The 23327-nt window shown below is 34.8% G+C and overlaps 1 protein-coding gene across 1 annotated transcript in view; it reads right to left on the bottom strand.

The window, feature by feature from the left end:
• Alk (Anaplastic lymphoma kinase) overlaps window positions 1-23327 on the bottom strand; it is a 1262077-nt gene that overhangs the window by 401936 nt on the left and 836814 nt on the right. Inside the window, exon 10 of the mRNA XM_081725826.1 lies at window positions 20511-20552. Coding sequence (XP_081581952.1) covers window positions 20511-20552 — 42 coding nt within the window. The remainder of the gene's footprint in view (window positions 1-20510; window positions 20553-23327) is intronic.

The following is a 23327-nucleotide window of genomic DNA, read 5'->3' on the forward strand; positions in this document are numbered from 1 at the left end:
GATGCATCAGTACTCCAGTAACATATTTTCTTCTTATTTTGGACGATTTCTTTTTAAAATTTTCGATTTTTAGTTACAGAGTAAAGGGTGTCCTTAAAAAATCTTTTAGAATCCCAGATATCAACGATATCGTTGATCTGTGAGATCTGACATTCAGAATCAATCATATTTGGCAATAAATTGATTTTATTATCATTTATCAAATGGTAATCTAATATCACAAATGCGATACTAATAAAAGGAACCACTTAAATATCATAAATACGACATTTGTAAGGTATCTTCAAAACCGGTCCCTGTAACTGAATATTAAATTTGTTAATGGAGATCTTATATTCTATAGATACTCCTCAGATGATGTTCTATTTAATCTCGGAGATGGCAAATCCATGCCGAGCACGCATCCAGAAAAGAAAGCATTTCTAGACGCACTTTCGAAGGATGTACAAGTCTTTTTATGAAGGCGTCAGTTGATTTTCTCCTTGATTTAGCGTCGTTTACGGAATGCATCGAAAGACGAGTTTTCCATTAACGGGGTTAAATGTGCGTCCTTTGATATCTGTATTGCAGTATTTGGTTCCCAAGTTTCCGGCGTTGACTCTTCATCCTGAGGCAAGGAGGAGGAATGAAAATTCTGTGTGCATTGCAAAAATGACGGGTTAAGGTACCCGTTATTCTGTTGACATAGATCTCGACTAAAAAGAATCTGGACCGGCGTATCCTTCCTTGACATCCAACATCCTTGGCGTCTTTTCTTCGTTTTCATATAACACACACACACACACACACACACACACACACACACACATATATATATATATATATATATATATATATATATATATATATATATATATATATATATATATATTGCAAGGATTCCCACATCACAACAGACGCACGTGTGAGCTCAACACGTGCTAATGATTACAAACAACCTAACAGTCAACAGACGGATACGGAAGACACCGAGGAACACCGAAAGCAGACGGATGTCACGGAAGGACCCGAGAAGGAGAAATAAAAGGAGGACCACCGAGGGACCCAGCATCAGTAGACCAATTGATCGCCTAATTTTTACCTTCCTATGTCGCTGTGGACTAGGAGCACCTCTTCCTTACCCTATGTCGCACTGGGCTAGGGATCCATCTTAAACTTATAATCCAAGTCTAACCTACAACCTGCCAAAGCGTTCTGGAAACTGCCATGAGTGGAAGGGGCACCCGGCAAAACATTTAGTATTCCTTCACTTGGTCATTGAGGAAGAGACATTGAATTAGAGTCACTTGTATTTATTATATTTTGTAATAAATCTTGGTGAAGGGGAAAAGACACCTGGTCTATCATTTGACTCTGCCTAAATTTTTTGGTTACCATCCTACAATTACACCCTTCGGATTAAAAGTAACAGATAACACTGGTCAACAGAAAATGAAAAATGTTGCTGCCGGTAATATTTCAATGGATTCTAAGTACATTGTGTACGCTGAATCAAGAAATAACGTTAGTTTTGCCAAATTGGCTCTAGGTGTTGAGATAATGGGCATCAATATAGATGTATCATGAACGAAATATGACATGTATGTCACTGCTATGCGGTAAAAGTTGTGAAATTGTAGACATAATTTTGTGCTGGATTTGATTCATCATTACGATAAAGATTTATTTGCTACATCTGTGGTGAATACTGTCAACTAAAAGAAAGAAGGAACATCACTGACTTCGTGACGCAAGCATATTGTGCTTATTTTGGTATCAAGGTTGGAGATCAAGACAAAAGTTAGGTGCTCCATAAGGTTATAAAGACTTGTGTCCAGTGCTTAAGGTATTGGATAAAATGTGAAAGAACAGAGTTGAAATTCGTTGTGTCTATGGTATGGTGAGAACAGAAGAATCATCATGATGATTGCTATTTTTGTGCCATAAATGTGAAAGGCCACAATCATTACAAAAAACACACTGGAATATTCTGATTTAAAATCAGCGAGATCAGTGCCTCACAGTGAGGACATTCCAGTGCCGGTGTTTACCTCCCTTCCCCCACTTGCATTGTCCGATGTTGAAGAAAGCCAGTCTGTACGTGACACTACTGAAAGTGAATTTGACGACGGAAAGGTGCGAAATGGACAGTTCTCGCGAAATGAACTGAATGATCTTGTACGAGAACACAGTCTATCAAAACAGCAATCAGAACCTCTTGCATCTAGGCTGAAGTAAAAGAACTGTCTGACCCCTGAAACTAAAATAACAATTTATCGATTAAAGAATCAGGCTTTCTCCCATGTTTCATGAACGATTAAGACATAGTGTATTGTAACAACATTTCGCAGCTTCTTCAATTAGGATTACCAGAATATCAAACATATGATTGGCGGCTCTTCACAAGCAGTTCCTCAAGAAGCTTCAAACATGTGTAATTACACAATGGCAACCGCTATACATCTGTTCCTGTTGGGTACTCGAAAAAAATTTAAGAAGAGTATGCAAACATTGAGCAGATCTTACATATGCTACGCTATCATGAACACCAGTGGTATATCTACGTAGAACTTAAAATGGTAAATTTACTGTTAGGACAGCAAAGTGGCCACAATCCTTGTTTTGTCTGCATGTGGGATTGTCGATCTAAACATTTGTATTGAGGACACATGGCCATTAAGGGAAATTGTCAGTAGATGCAGGAAACATCATTAACGAGCCGTTAGTTGCCAGAAACAGAATCATTCTCTCACCTTTACATATCAAGTTGAGAGTTATGAAACAATACGTTTGGGTTTTAGACAAGGATGACAAATGTTTGAGATACGTTTGTACATCCTTCCCAGGTAAAAGCATGGGAAAACTAAAGGCAGGAATATTTGATGGCTCTCACATCCGTAAGCTTGTGCATGATTCGAAATTTATAACTATCATGAACGATGCGGAAGCCGTTGCATGGTACAGTTTCGTTTCCGTGGTGAAGAACTTGTTAAAGGTGATGGAAAAAAGATATCAAGGCCGGTGGGACACTCACATGATGGCTGATTACTGCTGGACCCTACAGCGTGATTGTCCTACTGATGTACACAGACGAAAATTCATCACCATCAGGTGCATATTCTTTTTTGTCTCACTCTTCACGATCTATGCATAATGCCATGTGATTTAAAGTTCTTTGACACAAATTAAATGTTATTTGACACACGGCTACGTGTTCACATCACATGTCTCTGTCTCCAGTGTTTATATTATTATAGTGACTGTTCATACAGATAAACTAGAGCCAATCTAGGACAACTGCTGTCATATTCGTAATTAGAGTTACAAATTTAACCTAATTTCGCTGATATTACTACGGCCGCAAAAGTTGTGTTTACCAGTGTAATCAATATTGTGAATGCTTATTAAGTAATGGATTTCATAAGAAAGTGGAAGAAAACAGAAAAAATCTCGACAAAACCCATGGATATAAGGTCGTTCACCATAAGCTCACTTCACCTAGAATCGAACCGAGAATCCTTTGAACCAGAGGTAAGTGCAATACTACTGAGCGACCGTGCTCCGTAAGGAACAATGAGGAAACATATGAGAGGATTACGGAAAATTACAGGCCAAGAGTAAGATTAGGTGAATGTTACAAAGAAACAAAGAATTTTTGTAACTGTATCAAGAACACTAATGTATTAGATACCGAGATAATTACAATAATTATACCGCCATTTGTTTTTTTGTTTTGTTTGGACTTTTAAACTTATAAGGATAAATGTAATACTTACTTAAATAAACATTATATTTTTAAAGTAAAAGAAAAAAATAACAAAAGGCACAACGTATTTGAAGTACAGTTTTTAAAAATGAATAAGCATCCTTAAAGGAAATACGAGATATCCCACATTCATAAGAGGGAGATAAAATAATTTCTTTTTGAAAAATATTCTACTTAAGAAAAAATCGCTAAGTAAAATGAGGTCCCACAGGTGAACTACTCCATCCCCAAGTGCCAAGAGATAACAGAGCAGAGAGAAAGAAAAAGTGCGTGTATGAAATAGAAAGAGTGGAGTGTGCTCCACACGAAGTAGAACTAGGGATCAAATGCGACAGCGGTATCTTTAATCCCTACTCCAAGTGGCTGCTTACAAAAGCTTCTCTTTATTTCTTGGAAACCAGCAACACAAAAGTATTCTCATATTGTAAGAGACAGTGAATACAAGACAGAAAAAGAAACAAGAAAAATGGGAAAGAGAAAGAATTGAGGAAAACAACGTTCATTATTCAGTTTCTCGTAGTTCACGTAGGAGTTTCCCCACCTTTTATCCTATTAAACAACGAGGAAAACATACATGATAAACACGTACTTACTATTTGCTATTTACACTTATTAAAAAAAAAAATATGTATAAATATTTCCTATCTCGTAAAAATAGAATTAATCTTGTTTTCCAGTTTACACTGCGATCTTATGTTTCGACTATGTTGTTTTAAGCGAAACCTGCAAAACTGTTTGCTATTAGATGTACTGTAATTAAATATGAAATAAAAAAATATTTTTGGATATTTATTCAAAAATAAAGAATACTGCACTATCTGGTTTCAGTTTCCAAAAAAAGTAGGGTATACTTTTCACTGATTCAGTGAATTTTCATATCGGATAAGCATTGGTATTTAGCTGGTAGCTTTTTTCCTGCTAGTATTTTCGCTAACATCAAAATTTACTTCAGGGAATTTGTTTCCTCCGATATCTCCCTGAAATGATCCATATGGATGATTTATGTTCTATTTTCATTCATAACTAATTCTCCATATTTTTTTTGTAATTCTAATCTTGATTTATTTCTACGTTGTGCCCAAGTTTTTAAAATAGAATTCGGATGCACTTCCTGTGCATTTACTACGAAAGTCCATTATCACTCATCTCAAATGTCTTCAATTTATTATCCATAGCATATTTAACGATCTGTAAACATTTAAAAGTTCACGGAATGGACGAAGGGGTAAAAGAATACTGTTTTTCTTCTAAGGCCAGTTAGTTTTACAACAAAAATATTAACATGCCCCCTACCAAATAACTGTTAATTAATGATTTCTACAAACAGTACGTAGTACAAACATTGACTATATGTCATTCAATGACGTTATACACAGTAGTTGATACAAGTTCATGTGTCAAGTGCGGGGAGCGGTGTTTCCCAATATTTTCAAATTACAGATGAAAAGCATTTTTTTTTTTATTTTTTCAATGAATGGTATTTTTTCTTTTCTGCCTCTTTATGTAAAATGTTTATCAGTGTAAAAAAAATGACAGAAATAGGTGAGGATCACTACTACATTTTTCACACACTATCCACACTGCATGCCATCGTATCATATTTATTTATTAAAGCATACTACATACAGATTACGAGTCTTGAGTACTACTACATGCTTGAAACAACGGGCATCAGTGGGATGGAAACACCGATTTCCCATAAAGCACAAACTCAAACCGACTTAATCTGGTAGTGAATGTTTTCTGTGATTCATGAGGGGTTCTGCGAGAGAATTTTCGAACAGTGTCACTGTGAATGCCACATCTTATGGAACGACATTGGCAGTTTTGCGTGTGCGCTTCATGACAAACGCCCTAATCCTAATAATTGAATAAGAAAGGCGAGTGGTTTAGATCAGAAATGCTCGAGCATGCTCCGTACAGCCCTGACCTAGCATATTGAGACTCCGATAAAGAAATTGTTGGCCGAACAATGTTTCAATTCTGTTGACAAGGTCAAATCCGTTGTGCTCTGATGTGTATACTTTCAAAAGTCGGACTTCTATGAACATTTATATTGAAACTTGGGAGAAATGTGTTGAGAGACTTGACGATTATGTTAAAAAGTACAATTAACATGCGCCTTTACCTTGCATATATATTGCGGCTCTGGTAATTACAAGACTTGCTTCTACATACACTGTTCTGCGATACTTCTTGATCCACTCTCGTGTCCATTTATTTCGACCCACTATTCTCCAGACAATGGTGCATTTTTCGCGACATATTGTGGAATGAAGTTGAACGATATGAAAGTAGTTCTAAGTAGGCCATAAAGAGCTCAATCGAGCTAGGACGTTTAATTTCGTTATCCTAATTTTTATTACCCATTCTGGTCAGATTTTGTGAGTTTGTAGAGGGCAACATCGTCTTTATAGGTTTTCTCCGGATTCATCTTTCGATTTGTAATTTCTCACTCTACCGGCAAGGACGCAGACTTAAAACTTTCAAAGTAAACAATGTATAATTAAAGTGAAGGCAATCTTTTTCTGCTAAATACTTTGGATTCGTCCTTGACGATACACTAAGTACTAACAACAGCAACATCTCCAATAGGCATAGATACTCATATTAGAGAATAAAAGAGACATTTGAGGATGCATCCTACACAGAATTATTCACTTACTTCGTATCTGCGAGTAGTTTCAGAATCCACGAGGTAAATGGGAAGGAAAGAGACAGGCAGAGGCGGAGAGAGATAAATTGAGTAGATGCTCTGTGATATCTTAATCCTTTTTGGTTGGTAGCAAACGAATGGAACGGAATGGAAACATCTTCTGAAGCGAAATTGAAGAATGGTTTGTTTTCCTACCTGAAAAGCTTTACTCGGCTTTTCGATGCAATAAAAAAAAAAAGAAAAAAAAAACGTTTGTTTGTTACTTTTGCAGACAGGATGTTTGTTCTTTGGCGAACGGGAATTCATTTACTCTCGGTTGTAGCAACGAAAACATACCGCCTTTGGCTCTGTTGGTCTAAACTTTAAGGCATGGTTTACTCTTTTTCGTTGGGAAACCGTTGTAAAGAATATCAGTGTATAAGCAGCAGTTAATATTTAACTTGTAATTTTACTTTCCAGTAGATGAAATCGTTAAATGATTACGATCTGTTAGATGAAGTAGTACGTGCGCCATTGTTAAGAGGGTTGCGTCATATTAGGAGCGGACAAACTACAATAAATCCAATCTCTTGGTTAACAATGTAACTTTTTACGTATATAATACATGAATAAATAACATTTGAGCAGAACAAAAGTATCAATTCATATTGGCTACAAAATAGCATAAATTAAACACCACGAACATTAGTCTTTGTTGTTTATCTGAAAAAGTTCCCATGATAATTTACCCACAAGTATCCCTCACTTTGTTCAGCTCTTTATGATTTAGCGATTTATATACTATGTATTCCGGGAATAAATCGACGAACTTCGGGTACGTGTTCAGAACCTCAAAACAAGAAAACAGTTCATGCACGATTTTGGTCGGAAACGTTTAATTGCGGAGATGACGCCAATCGAAGATAATTAAAGGAATTAATTGTATGGTTGCTACGCTAAAAAGAACAACCTAGGAACTTCGCGTACGTGTTAAGGACCTTAATATAAGGATCTCAATAAAAATGTATCTGCGATTTTTATTAGAAGCATCTAATTACGGAGATAAAACTAATTTAAGTGGAATTAGTTGTAGGGTGACTTTCCTTAAATTAGCTCTATTTTCGTAATTAGGATTTTCTGGCCAAAGTAGCAGATAAACTTCTTCCTTATACTGAGGTCCTGAACAGCAATTTCTGTACCAAAAATGCTACTTCTTCATGAACTGAGTAAAATGAAAATTTGTAACATTCAGACACGATACAAAATCAAGCCTGGAAAGATGGGCTAGATGTATAGAGAAACCTAATACAAGTCAGTAAATGATAAATAATGATATATGTCTTTATAATGTTTCTTATAATGTTGTGATTTCTTTTCTGTTTCTTCCAGGCCATGTTTGAAGTAATTACAAACTTATGCATTGAATTATAAAGCCTTATACAGAAGAACGTTTGAAGGACACGTGTGCCTTTAAAAGAAAATAAAGAAAGAAAGAATACAGAGCGAGAAACAAGAGAAGTAACTATTATTACTCGAAAACAGTGACTTCTGTTTTGAGAAAAATGGTATCAGTATTCAGTGTGAATTATTACAACCGTTTTTTTTTTACACTTTTAATTTGTCTACAGGTATACTCTGATTTATTTACGTTAAGGATTAAGGATTTATTTACGTTATAATTAATGCATATAAAGTTAATATAGGCATTTCCATGCTGCAGAATGTAAACTATGGCTGTAGAAATAATATTTTAAGAAATACAGGGAAAGATGCCGAAACTAAGCTCTGGTATACAGCCAGAAAAAGGCACTGCTTGAGATGCTATACAAACTTGACAGTATCAAGGACCGAAAGACCGAAAGGACCGATATACCTGCATACATCTCTCATGAGTATGGTTTTTGAAATATGCTTATCATTATACGAATTAAAATATTATCACCTTCTCCATGTCTCAGGGAAATTGATCAATATATTGCAGTGACTTATAGTGTGAGTTATAAGTAAGAACCTAATTTCATACATCAATCCACATGTGACAAAATACTAGAAAATAAAATGTCAAATTGAGCTAAATTGGTAACTAGTTTTGTGGTATCCGAAATCACTACAACAATATATATATTGTAAAGAAGTGGCATAAGGTTTGACAGTAATTTCATGAAGAAAGAACGTCGAATATTCTCTTGAGTTAGAAGTTATAGCGATTCCTCCATTACAACCCTATTCAATATTACTACCTTATTCTCTATATTTTAAATTTACAGTGGACTTCAAAAATAACACTTTCCTTTAACCCACCGTAGCACGCGCTGCGGAGTCACACTCCGCGTATACTACGCGGATAGAGAAATTTTAGTTTTCTTAGAACTGTTAACGGAGTTTGTGCTATAAAATACACGTGGGCAATTGTCAAAAACATTGCAAAGAAAATATTAAACAATTTAATATCGGTTCAAAAAATACATATTAAAATAAGATAAATAAATATTGGGGAGTGAGACTTTGCGCGCGTGCCTTGATGTTACAATTGACCACGCGGGGTATGGAGAGTTAAGACAGAACAGTTGAATCAAAACACGTTATATGTATCAGGCTGCCTAAAACGTATTGAGCCTTTGGAGGTCAGAATTGAGACTATATTTAATGTTATTTGAAAGTAACTTCATGAATCCACATACACACCACTTTGTTTCATGTCCTTCTGCCATTTTTCCAGCAAGACCATAACCCTGTCGCTAGACATCTTCTGCTTTTTCTAGTCAAAAAAATTATAACAGGTGGTTTTTACAGGCCTCTTTTTAAATTAACTTCACAACATTTAGGAAGTTCTGCAGAGACGGAAACAAATGATAGTTTGACATTGTCAGATCCGGGCTATACGGTAGATTCATTAAAACATCCAAGCCAAGTTTTTTCAATTCCTGAGAGATCTTTAAATATGTATACATTCTGGGGTTGCCAGCGTAGGTACGACACCTTCTCTGTTGACCAGTTCTGGCCGTCTCTTTTGAATTACTAGGTGCACTCACGCCAATTGTCGACAGTACAGGTCCGAGTCTGTCGTTCTGCCCGGCGGCAGCGATTCGTAATTCTTGATGTCGCAAGGATTTGTGATTGGTACTGTTATACAACTCTCTCGGAAATAATGTATGGGAACAGGACTTCTTCTGTACCAGGTGATTCGCTGTCTGTAGACTGCGGATGTTTAGGCACTTCAAACAGAATACACAGATATAAAATTCATTAAAACAGTTGCTTTCGTCTTGGAAATTTCAATTTCGAAAATGTTTCACGCAGTGGGCGACCGATCATAGAAAAAGGGCAGGATATTCTGACAAATGTTGATATCACCAATGACCTAAACATTCATCACCAGTGTTAAATCATTTAGGATTTTTAGGATTTTTAGATTTCTGGGCTTTCGACATCTAAGGCCATTTAGCCCAACACGATTTGAGGGATGACGTCCCACGGCGAGCACACAATCCGGGGAAAGGGAAGGGAGAAAGAATTGGGGAAGGAAGGAAGCGCCCTGGGACCTATAAGTTATATACCACCCCGGTATTTGCCTGGTGTGAATGAGGAAAAGCCATGAAAACGTCATTCAGGGTGGCTGGTCTGAGAAAGCGTGTTACACTTTTTCGACCGAGTGACCCCAAGTGTTAACTCTTTCCCCGAAAGCTAGTTTCAAGTGTTCATACCCTTTGGTTGTATGCAACCCACGTTACTTTGTTGACTTTCTGGTTGCAGTATACTTTCGGAAAGGTTTGAGTTGCAAGAATTACTTGATTTTTTTTTTTTTTTTTTAACAAGTGAGTTTCATTTCACAGTGTGACACTACAGCAGATTTCCAAACAATGGGAATTCAATACCTAAACTTGAAGTAGTACATTTATAACTTCTGGTTGCAATAGATTAATAAAATCAAAGATAGACGCTAAATTCCTTGGACGCTAAATTCATATCAAAAAGCCATTAATTACTGTTTTATTCTATGGCAATAAAGGTTGAAACCGGAAAACGTTCGTTTGAACCACTTCTGGGTTGAACAGATGGTTAAGGGAGTAGATAGAACCTATTCTTTGGACAATAAAATGATTGCAAAAAAGGAACCGTTTCTCATCACCCGTTCATGTTCTCGTTCTCTATTGTGATAAACGTTGACACCAGAAATTACGAACTTGAACCAAGACGTTGAATTGATTGTATAAAAACTTCATTTTGATATCTCTTACCGTTTTTGTTTTACGAAAATCAGTATTGAAACCAAAAGTGGTACTAAATTTCAACCACTTCGAGTTTTAATCTATTGTAGAAAACCACTTGTCGCTAAATATTAGTATTTTTGTTCTATGGTGAAAATGCTGAAACCGGAAGTCTCTAATTTGAACCACTTTTGGTTTGAATAAACGTCAATAGAAAAGGCGAAACCTATTCTTGGGAAGTTAAATCAATTTGCAGGAAACTGAATCTCGAAATATCTTACCGTTTCTCCTCTATGGAAATCAATACCGAAACCTGAGGTGGTAGTAAAATTCAATCACTTCCTGCTTTAGTAGAGTGTTATGGCCCTTATCTTGGAAACCTGAATCAATTTCAAAAAATGCATCTCAATATCTTTTACCACTCTACGGAAATCAGTACTGAAATCGGAAAGTAGCAGTAAATTTCAACTATTTCTTGTGTCGGTAGAGTATTGGGGTTGTGATTGTGTGTTGTTTTTAGACTCTAAATCATTTCAGAAAACTACTTTTCGATATTTATGACATTTTTGTTCTATGGCTTTAAAGGAGCAGTTCGACTTAGAAATGCATTTTTTACAATTTATTTCCATTTGTAGAATTGAAAATTCTAAAAGGAATGGTGTTTGTTTGATCGCGATACGTTCAGTCGTTAACGAGTAACAGAGGAAGAAAGATTTTGTGATGACGTCATAGGTGGGCAAGTAGCGAGAGCAGGCTTACACACTATACAGTGCCAAGCATTTCGTTTGTGAGAGGTGCTGTGGTACGTTCTAAATGCGGTTTCCTTTTCCAGAACTGATTGCAAAGACTTACAAATATCATCTGCATGAAGAAAATGATATCTGATGGTGGGCTGTACAAACGTTTTTATAATATTATAAAACGTATCCTATAAAGCATGAGTTCAGCGTTTCAAAAAAAAAAAAAAAAAAAATCGAAACCAATATAGAAATAGATGGCGGACGAGATTGCTGCAACACCTAAGTACCTTTTCTTTAAGCATTCTTCCGATTCCCGAACATAAGTATGTTCATTTTCACGTTTTGTTGCAATTTTTAACGCTGACCCTATAATTTTGTGCTTCAAGGTATGTACAGGAGCGCAACATATGAGGCAAAAATGAAATAACATCTGTAAAGTTTGCCAGAATACGAAAAACACTTCACCGGTAAAATTTCTGTTATTCTCATAGCTGTCCGCGGAACAACTCTCATCACCCGTTTCATAATTGTCACATGATACAGAGAAATTAAACGATGAATCAATGTCTTGAGGAACAGTCATCGTCACTGATTCCTTCTACAAGCCGGTATATTTCACTCCCTAATTCACATTGTATAGCTTATTTCTAAAGCAGTATCAGAATCATGAGTGACATCGTCTCTATTACCCTCTAATGCCTCGTCTTGACTACAACCGTCAATTGCGTCTTGTACGATATTTGTACGTTGGTAATTGGACATAGATCGGTGCTTGTTCAATGGCTCGGATTTTAAACCTTTCAATAATATACTTGGAAAAGCATTTTTTCTCAGTTTGCGTGTAAATAATTCTCCTGGCATTAGCCAGAAGTGGATCTAGACGGTAAAAACTCAGGGAGGGGGGAGTCAGAATCTAAATGATGATATGTATATCATGTTTACTAAAAATTTTCAAAAATGTCTAAATAATAGCTTAAAACAATTCTGTCACTCAAAAACTGGGGGGCCTAGGCCCTTGGCCCTAGCCTAGATAAGCCACTGGCATTAACGTTTCTTTCAGTAGACTTGAGTTCTCGAAGGCAGGCTCTTCAAGATGTTTGGAACACGAGTGATTTTATTTGGTACATTTTTTCCCATTGATTTTCTTGCGCCATAATTTATATCGATCTGGTGATTTCTCACGACTTAGAAACGTAAGAAAAGATACTTTACGTCCTTAGCTTCAATTGTACAAGAATTACAACCGAAAACAGCAGGTGTTAGGCATTTCTACTTCACTTCACAGACACAGCACGCGCTGTACTAACACGTGTTTTCTACTTCACACTAGTGTTTCTTTTAGAAAAAAATCCGGGGGGAGGGGAGCAAAGGGACACTTAGTATTCGGCGAGGCACATTATTTTTACACAGTACTATTATATTTATTACATTATACACGTAATATTTTGGTCTCCTCCGGGGGAGTCTCTCAGAGCTCCGGGAGACAGTGCCACCCTAAAAACATGTCTGGAAGAAACACTGTTTTGCACAACAAACGTAATTACTGCTCTCTCTGTACTCTTTTTTATGCTAATGCTATAGGAAAAAACATAACAAAAACTTCCCTCAAGAATTCAACAGAGCAAGACTGCTAACAAATCCAAAACACAATCTATTAAATCCAATGCACTATTAAAGGTTTATCAGCTACGTACAAGGGAGTGGTTGCTGACTCACATTGAGTTTCTCGCGTATCCCACCAGTGACGTCACTATTTACGATTCATCAAAAACAAATGTCTGTAGAAGCTGAACGAGACGGCCTATCAAGATATAAAAAATACGGGTATCTTATTTTTTGTTACTCTCTCTATTGCACAAACTTGTTTTTAACTCGAACTGCTCCTTTAAGTGTTGAAACCAGAAATTGCTAATTTCAAGCACTTGCTGTTTGGATATAGGATTAATGAATAAAATGGAACCTATTCTTTGGACAATGAAGCGAGTGCAAAAAGCCGCATATCAATATCTGTTACTATTTTTGCTCTATAGAAATAAGTAGTGAAACGGAAAGTAATAATAAATATGAAGCACTTCCCGTTTTGGTAAAGTTCCGGGTGCCCTCCATGATACGTTCCTAGCTATACCACTGATCAGTATTGCACCAATTATTGCATTTCAAAATTTCAAGATTATTATAATGTGTTGACGTGGTTTAGAATTTTTCGTTTCGTATCTATACTATTGCGAAGAATGCGGTAAATGTGGCACACTCATCAACATAAAGACAATAGGAAAATGATCTGAGGAAATATGTTATGATTGTAACGGGTGATATGGGGGACATATGTCGCGTCCTTCCTCTAAGACTGGCCCTGAATGTAATGAAACTTAAAAACAAGAATTAAAGTTTGCGTAAACTTACTTTAAACTTATATATTTTATTCGTTTATAAGTAAGAGCTAACTTGAACGTGACAGAAGAATATAATATTTTGTTTATACTAAAATTGAATCGGTCATTGCAGAAAGGGCACATGTAATATTTTGGTCGAAATTGAGGTAAGACTAGATTCACTATCTACATACAGTAGGTAGACCCGTTATTTGCCACAAAGAGTTCTGAGGTATCGTCTTCTGAAGGCAGTTATTTTGAATATTAAAAACTGCGTTCAGTGCAACAAGGGCACATAGGTAACACATGCGCTCTTTTTGCACTGAACGCAGTTTGTAACACGTACTGCTATTGAAGGAAACTCTTATATTGAAGCGCTGTAGAAAGTCATTTGTTACACTTTTCCCGCTAAAATGTGTATTTGTGATTAGATGCCTAGTACGACAGAGTAAGTCGTAATAATTATATCGTTATGTTTACTTGTACGATACGTTTAGAAAGGAACATCTGAATCTTGCTCAGATCGTAAAATAGAAATATTGTCTGTAGTATTATAATGAGGCTTTCGGACACTCTTTTGGACGGCCGCAGGTAGATCTTTGTTCCACTTGCGAGAATTTCTCTTTAAAATTGAAGGATAAAGAGTTGAGTGCTGCAGCTAAAGGAAATGCAGCTGCTGATTTAATAATTCATGGAAGGCGAACGAAGAAACTTTACTCTAAATTGAAAGATGCTCAAGAAAATAACGACAATAGCACAGCCATTCTGTCTTTCGACTACCCTTGCCATGTATTCCCGTGCAGGAGATCTTCTATCTTCGCCAATAATCGTGTTTTGTCTTTTGTGTTCATAACGCGAAAACAAGCACAACTAAATTTTATATTTATCACGAGAACCAAGGGAATAAAACTCCAGATGAAGTTTGCTCTTTTTGTATTAGAGTACTTTGAGAATGAACTACAGTCGAACATTCAGAACTTGGTTCTATTCAGTGATGGTTGTGTAGGTCAGAATAAAAACTACACAACTGTTCTTTTTCTGTTAAATCGAGCCGACAGAGGCCGATTCCGAAACATCACTCATTATTTCCCCATTCGGAGACATTCATATTTACCATGCCACAGAGATTTTGGCTGTGTCAAGAAGTTGCTTTTTCGATGTGGTAGAATATACACCGTAGAACAATACGGCCAGTTGATTGAGTGTGCAAATACTATTGGTCGATTTAGCGTGAAAGACGTATCCACAACAGACATTAAATCATTCAAAACATGGTGGCCGAAGAAGTGCAAGAAAACATGCTTCAGTAACGAGTCTCTTCACCTTGATGTGAAACAAAATCAAAGGATTTCTTTCCATTTTACCGCATACCGACATTTTGAATATAACCACACATAGAAAGAAAACCTTATTGTTCACACTTTCATAGATGGCCCAGAAACTTATACCTTTACTTTTGCTGCAGAGTCTACTGCTCCACCATTACCTGGCATGAAGGCTTATCAAAGTGGTTGTGTTCCTATCAACAAGACGATCGCTGATTTGAAGAAGCTTACGAATTATGTGATCGGATATTCCGAGTCTTATCATAGATTGCAGCAGTGGCTGAGAACTCATGAAGATGTACAGCAACACATGGGTGACGACAGTGGAGATGAAGTGGAATGAAGAAAAAGATTGATATCCAGAAAAATGTGATAATTTTCATATTATGAATTAAACAATGACTTTTGTTTATTTTATTCGTTGTGTGCTTCGAGCCCGTTTTTTTGACTTTCCTCACGTGGCTTTATTGGCATATTTACCCAGTCAACTTGCAATGTTTTCTACTGTAAATTACATGATAAGTAATGAACCCATGTAAAACAAAAATCTTAGCGTTTATTATTAATAATAAACTACAGTATTGTTGGTCTTAAAATAAATTATATTGGCCATTGTATTTGAGAGTGCTCTTTAAAGGCGTTTGTATGTTAAAGATTTATTAGAGTACCTTCTTTCAAACCTCAACTAAATTGCCTTAGGTTACATTAAGTTAGTCTTTATTTATTTTTCAAAGGAATTTACGCAATAGTAGATTGTTCGTACTCTTTGTAGGTCGTATAATATTCGTAGATTACTAACTAGTATTATTTCGTTCCTCCATTCTCAGTTCAGTCAGTGTAGAAAAGGCATATGTGCAAAATTTCAAGCTTGTCTATTAGAAAAATGAACAACAATTGAGAACTCTTGTTTCGCACAAAATATTTGCGTACCTTATATGCCACACGTACGAATTAAACTACTTCTTCTTTTCATTCTTCTCGAGAGCATGTTTTTATATCATACGCCCTTTCTGCAATGACTGCTTCAATTGTCTCCTTTCCTTTCGATACATTTCCTTTTTTCCACCACATGATTTTACATTCCAAAATCAAATCAACTCTACTTATGGCAGTATTGAGAAAAAATCAACGGAGAAAAATTAATATGAATTGTCGACATTCAACTCACTTTTGCGTTGCCAAGAACCCGTTTCTTAATCGCCTCAACGTCTAAATCCACACAGAGAGTTGTTTTAAAATTCTGCGTTCATCGTTTTCAGCTCTTTCTCGGAGAATCGTGAGGCAAATTTCAGGGAAAAGGTTATAGGTTATGAAGTAACCAAGAGTTATTGCTGATGGAGGCTGAGCTATTGCCAATATAGGAAAAAAGTGGAGAACTAAGTCTTTCTCTGCTCTAGTGTATGTTCTGAAGAGAACTATTCAAAATTTGAACTGAAAGAATAATAATGATTTACATTTAGAATTTATGTAATTGTAAATTATTCTTTTTGTTTCTGTTTTCTGCAGATTATTCTAAGCAAACTTTCTAAATCTGTAAGAAGATCTAGTTATCCTGTATTTATATAATCGGTTTTAGTAATTTGGTCACCATTCAAGTCATGTATTAATTAATAGGAAAAAAATCGTAAAAATATTTGGAATTCAAATAAAGAATAAAAATATTAGCAAATTCCTAATTTAGCCATTACAAACTGAACAAACACATACTTTCTTGCTGTTTTCACCATCACCGGATAAACATACATATAATTGACAAATAGCTTGAATTTTCCAATTGAAATTGAAATATAGTTGCCAATACTGTATAGAATTAAAACTGTTTTGCTTGTTCCGAAATTGTTAATAGAGCATGTATATCTAATTTTACAATTTATCACAATTTACAATATATATATATCTTCAAATTTTAAGTAAAGTACATAAAAATGTGCATTGAAATAAATCAACGCAAAATAATTTAATTTCGACTAGATATATGTAACTTTATTATAGTTATCATTATGGTATTAGTGAATTAAATTTCTACAATATTAATAACGTATAAGGGCCCAACAAGAATGCCCCAACAAGAGATACATCAGTTGATAGATCTGATTGAGCTAAACAAAATAATATGTGTGAGTATAAATCTTTATGCTTAGTTTCTGAGAAGATAAGAAAAGGCAATTTAATTGAAAACCTAACATTTGGTGCTGTACGACAATGAAGCTACCAACTAAGATAAAACTTATAGGGTAGCACACTTTAATTAAGCTTTGCATTATGACATCTGTTGAAAGACAATATATAGTACGGTTTATCACGTATAATCTAAATTATGGTAGATTCTAACATTTTGATTTTTGTTTTACTATAATATTGAGAAAATATGAAACTTAAGTCAATCAATACATGACATCAGGCTGAAAACAATGATACGATTGAGGGCAAAGTCTTATGCGTAGTTTTTCAGAAAAATCTAGAAAAATCAATAGTTATTGTATGAAAAATGTCATTGGTTGCTGATAACTGATAGCTTTATCTCTATTAACAGATTGTTTATTAATTTTTGTATTGCATGCTTATATATATACATGATTTACTAAGAATCGGTATCCATTGTATTTTGTCTTATAATAATGGTGATATATTCCTACCAAAGATATAATACTCGAACATGGTGTATAATATCGTGTTTGTGGGTTTCATATATAATTCCTCTTCTTTCACCTGCAGGGCACAAAGATGGGATGTAAAATTAAAAAGAATTCAAAATATACACTCCTAAGAATGACGTACACACTACTTGTAACTATTATGTACAGGTGTGGTAAATTCACATCTGCAACAACACACTATAAACGAGATCGAAACTGCACAAAAAAAAAAAATAGCAGACCATATATTCTCATTTAACTTGGCGTCAGAACTTGTTGCTTATCAATTAGTTACAGAAAATTACCAAGTTTCAGAATTAAATTAAATGGGAGCCAATTCGAATATCATATTCCTAGTTAATTAAAACAATTAACTAAGAATATGATATTTGAATTGACTCCCATTGAATTTCATTCTGGAAAAAATTACAAAAGAGGAATAGACACTCATCTCCAAAATGATTGTCGCATGAATATAAATTGATAATGCTTTTGCAGGGTACTTTTAATACTGATACTATGTGTATAATCGGGAAATGTATATCTGTGGTAAATTTCATAGGAAAAGAATTATAAATACGAAAATTAGAATGAGTAAAACAAAATGTTGCTAAATGGACAAGAAAGTATTATTTTCGTTTTATTGTTCTTATTCACTGCTCTTTTGACATGAAATTTGCCACATACATGTCTTTCCGATTATACACATACTAACATTATAAGAAATATCGGGCGAATTCGTTATCAAATTTTATTCCTACAACAACATATTTATAGACATGCGCCAATAATTTTGGACATGAGTGTACATATCTCAAAGTAATGCCTCTGAAAGTATACCGGATGAAGCTTCATGTATTACATTTAAGACGCTAACATAATCAATAGTCGCGCCTATATTTTCACATTCTCGAACAATATTTAAGTTTCTGTTTCATACAACGATCATTGTTAAGCACTAATTGCATTTTCTACTCATTAAACTTTCATAATCTATAGGTATCGTTAAACAAACACTGTGGGTTATTTGAGATTATTCAATTATGAGCTTTATAATTTTGGATGCAATTAATGATTTTTAAAATTTAATAAAGTTTAATTAGTGATTTTCTTATCTCGTCTTTCCATATTTAATCATATATTTTGAGGGAAAAGTTCACTGTATCAGTATATTTGATTACACAATTAACCAATTCATGTCGGTCCATAAATAGCAATACTCATACTATCTTTCTTCTTAATAAATACGTTATCCTTCCAGGATTACCTTTATCTTCTTGAAAATTCGTTCCGATACAAGTTAAGGAGATTTTCTAGTTTAACGTATCAAATGAAGCATAGGTGCTCATCAGAGTAAGGATGTGAAAATAAAGATGAAATAGAAGAATAATTTTTATTTTATCTATGTTAATTTTCACGAAAATAATAAAATATTAGACCTATACATTATTTCTGAATCAAATACATTTTAACTCATTTTTTAAAAAGATTTTCCAAACTACAGTACGATAAGACGGGAAGTAGTAGAGAATGACTCCACCTTCCATTTGTCTGTCGACAGATATCGAAGCAAAGGTGGTAAGAGAGAGTAAGAAATAGTAAGTTAGGAATTATTTTAAAAATTAACAATAACAAAGTATGGAACATATCTTCAGTAAGTACGTAAAGTTCTAATATTCTCATTTAAAATGTCAGAACCCACCCATTGTTTGCTTCCTCGTAAATAATAATATTTGTGATTTACCACTTATCGGTGTAGAAATGTAACACTACGCTAGACATACAGATTCATTCATATGCACTGACATTTTTTTACATCTATCATCAGTGAAATGCTTCATAGACGTTTCTGGTTTAGTCGGGGCAAGCCCTTAATTTTATCTGAACATCTCAATGTGTATAAGGTGCCTGTTCTCCAGACATTCCTCAAACTCCTTCTTTCATTTTATTAATTATTTTCGGCAAGGGAAATTATATATATATATATATATATATATATATATATATATATATATATATATATATATATATATATATACATGTGCTCTATTCAAGTATCGAAGTTTCAGAAACCTCCGCAACAATTTCTATAGAGGTTGTTGACGAGTACTTCAAATTATATGCCTGTAGCTAAACTCACTCTATAAAAACTGTTGCGGAAGCATCGCAGGATTTTGAAACATGGATATTTGGGTAGGACACATATTAGTTGCTAAGTGAAGTCTTAACCCGACCACGGTAAGTCGCATAATTTTGGAGCTATGGAACTTTAAATTTCTTTTTTTCATGTTTTCGGCAGCCTATAACACCGAAACGAAGCATTTATGCACCCAGGTCGGTCTATACTTTTCGTCTTATCTTGGTGTCAGGAATCATCTCCCAAAGGTTGTCGGTCTTGTTTTGAAACACCCTGTGTGTATATATAATTTGACATTTCAACGGAGAAAGCAAGGATATAAATATGCTGTAAGTTTTCATAGAATGTCCTGGTCTCAGAATACAAATATAGGAACTCCATTCATAATTCATCACAAGAGATAGATTATGAGTAACAATAAGATTGGATTAGTTTTCGGTAGGCTTAATTTGCTATATTTTGTATTGTCGTGATGATACTTCCCAAACCATAAAACACTTAAAATTACAATTACTTAAAATTTTAACTGTACATTTTAATATTTGAAGTTTCTAACCATGCACATGTACCTAAGCTTCGTCTTCCGTTGCCATGATTGAATTTACTGTTATTAGATACTTTGGATGAAAAATAAATTTAGTTCGTTATGACACAAAATATTCAGCAAAGAAATACTTATTGTCGTATTAGCAGGAAAATTATGAATACTTACTTTTTGTTTCTGGTGCAGGATAGGACCAAGGCGGAGGAACACCTGTAAAATAATAATATAAGTTTTAGTATTGTTAATTACTAATATTGACTAGACAAGAATTTTCACTTACTTTGTTAAACTACTTAAGATATATTTATGTTCTTATACAGCATTCTCATTTTACTTAAGTATAAATAAACCATTTTAGAAGAAATCGAATTGATTAATACAGATAAGAATAAAATCAGCTTCTTTCTTAATATCAGCATTAATTCTAAGATAGAAAATTACATAAATAAAAACAAAGACCTTCTTACTGTCGGATTATTTGAGAATAAGATTTTCAATGCATCTTCGTTGTTGCGGAAACGAATAAGAAACAAATATTGCAACTTTAAGACTGAAGTAATGGTTATATGTCGAAATATAATGGAGTCATGGATAAATGAAATAAATAACAGTTAAATCAACAGTTGAAAGAGGAAATACATTCCAAATTGAATATCAAATTTTGCCCTTAATTTATTTCCTTTTGTCTTCTGAATTTGTGCCGTTTTGTCGACAAATAAACCGTGACGTCAAAATAAACTTATTTTAATGTCGCCGTGTATAAAGCATTACGTACTTTGTTATATCCTTGAAACTGCGATATACGAATATCAACCTAATATTATATAATACCAAATTCCGAGTTGACAAAAATGCAAGTAGAGTTTCCTTTCTAAAGTATGAAAGACCAATGCTAATTTTTTAGGGCTCAATTTTGTTAAATAGATTGTTAGATTTATTTAAACGCTAAGTTTAGCTACAGGAATGCACGAACTTTTGCTGTAAATGATATATAAAAATGTTTGAAAACACACTTTTTAAAAGTATGTATGGTTACAGAGTTAGATATTAAATCTAGTAAGTAAGTTTTGGGCGACATCAACATTGTTCAACTGAAAAGACGTATGCCAAATATTAAATATTATTAAGTTGATTAATTGATTTGGAGTAAAATACTAGTTTCAGCTTTGATGGTACACAAGACATGTAATTACAGTTTAACATGAGACGCAAGATACATGATCTATCCTGAAATTTAAACAGTCTCTCTTGCGTTAAAGGCGTCTACGCTAACTAGACATGTGTACAGATGTGAGACACTATGACCCGTGCAACAACTTACAGAATGCCATTCATATAGTATCAAAAGTTTTTGATATTATTTTTATAATTCGTTAACAAATTGCAGGGCAGAGTTGCTTTAACACTCACAGGAAACAACAACTTTCATAATCAGTGTACTAAGTGACATTCCCATAAGCACGTCGGGTTCTGCAATTGGTGCTATGCTGACCGCATATATTATTGCCTTTGCAATTTAATCATGAACATCGAGTTAGAATCAAGAACGAACGTGAAATTGTGCGTTAAAGTGGGTAAATCCATAACAGATACGTATGTTTCAACGAACTCTATTCTGAAAATGTTAATACCATTCGACAACTTGTTCATGAATATTAACAGATAACAATTCACAGCATTACTGCCAACATCAGTATATCATATGGAAGAGTGCAGGAAGTCCCCACTTGTGACTTCAACCCAATTTGTTGCCGGAGCAGGCTACTGACTCAGGAGCAGATGCAACAACTTGTCAAAGTCTGCCAAGACCACTATCAGCATAGTATGAATGACCCATTTCTCATGACTAGTCTTCCAGTGAAATTCTTATGATCTTGAAGCACTCATACCTCATAAAACACATTGAACAACTCATTTAAATTTCGGCGTAAATTTTCCGCATCGTGTTAAACGTCTCTGTGTTAGATTTGCCTCACATTTCCCCTTTGTTCCAACTTGTTATTCATGATAAAGTCGCAGACATGATAGCATACATGGTTAGAGTAGCTCCATTCAAAGAACTCTTCACCTATATAGGAGGAGCTTCGATGCATTTCAGCTTTCCACTAATCTCTTAGACTTGACGTTAAAATTGTTTTCTTTAATATCGCCTATCATTTGAGTCTTCTAGTTTTGCTGGCCTCTTAAGCATACCGAATAAAAGACCAACATTGGTACATTTTTATTGTTATTGGTAGAATTTACGTTAGCCGCCAAGCCATATTTCGGGGTATTTTGTACCCCACTATTTGTGCATCAGAATTATGCACATGGCGGCCAACGTGTTAATTGGTAATGAGTGACTAAATGACAGATCCCCACTAACGCAAGACAACTGCAGTTAACTAATTGAGTGTCAATCTGTTATATGGAATTATCAAAATGGGACAAAGCAAAAATGTGACAGTATGGCAAAGAGAGACATTGTGTTTGGGCGTACTCATGGGTACACAGTAAGTAAAATTATTCCATTTGTTGGTGTGTCAAAGCGAACTTTCCAACATGTTTACGGTTCAACTTGCATTTAAACCTCAAAACGGTGCCAGAATTGATGTCGCAAAATGACCCACAGAGGTTAACAACATGTATCGTGATTAATCAAGTAACATCGTCTTCAAGTGGGAAATTACTGCAGTCTGTGAATACGGGTTATATATATGTATATAGTTCTATGAACACAAACCACCTTTTGACAGAACATTACGAAGGGAACTCGCTGGAGAGAAATGTCATGTAGTGGACATTTTAAGTCGAAGTTCACAAAAATGGCAATTTCTGTGTGGAGCGTATGAAGCTGTTAACCTTGCGCTTCAGAACACAACTTTAGCGATTTCGTATGAACTGTTGCTAACTGAAAACGTTTAATCTGATCGGTCGAAGTGGGAGTTTGTCTGTATTCCAATGGTGCAAGACATCGTATGAACTAAAAGCCCATGAAGAGGTTCA

This window comes from Thermobia domestica, chromosome 9 (assembly GCF_964235325.1).
Source record: "Thermobia domestica chromosome 9, izTheDome1.hap1.1, whole genome shotgun sequence".
Taxonomy (NCBI): domain Eukaryota; kingdom Metazoa; phylum Arthropoda; class Insecta; order Zygentoma; family Lepismatidae; genus Thermobia; species Thermobia domestica.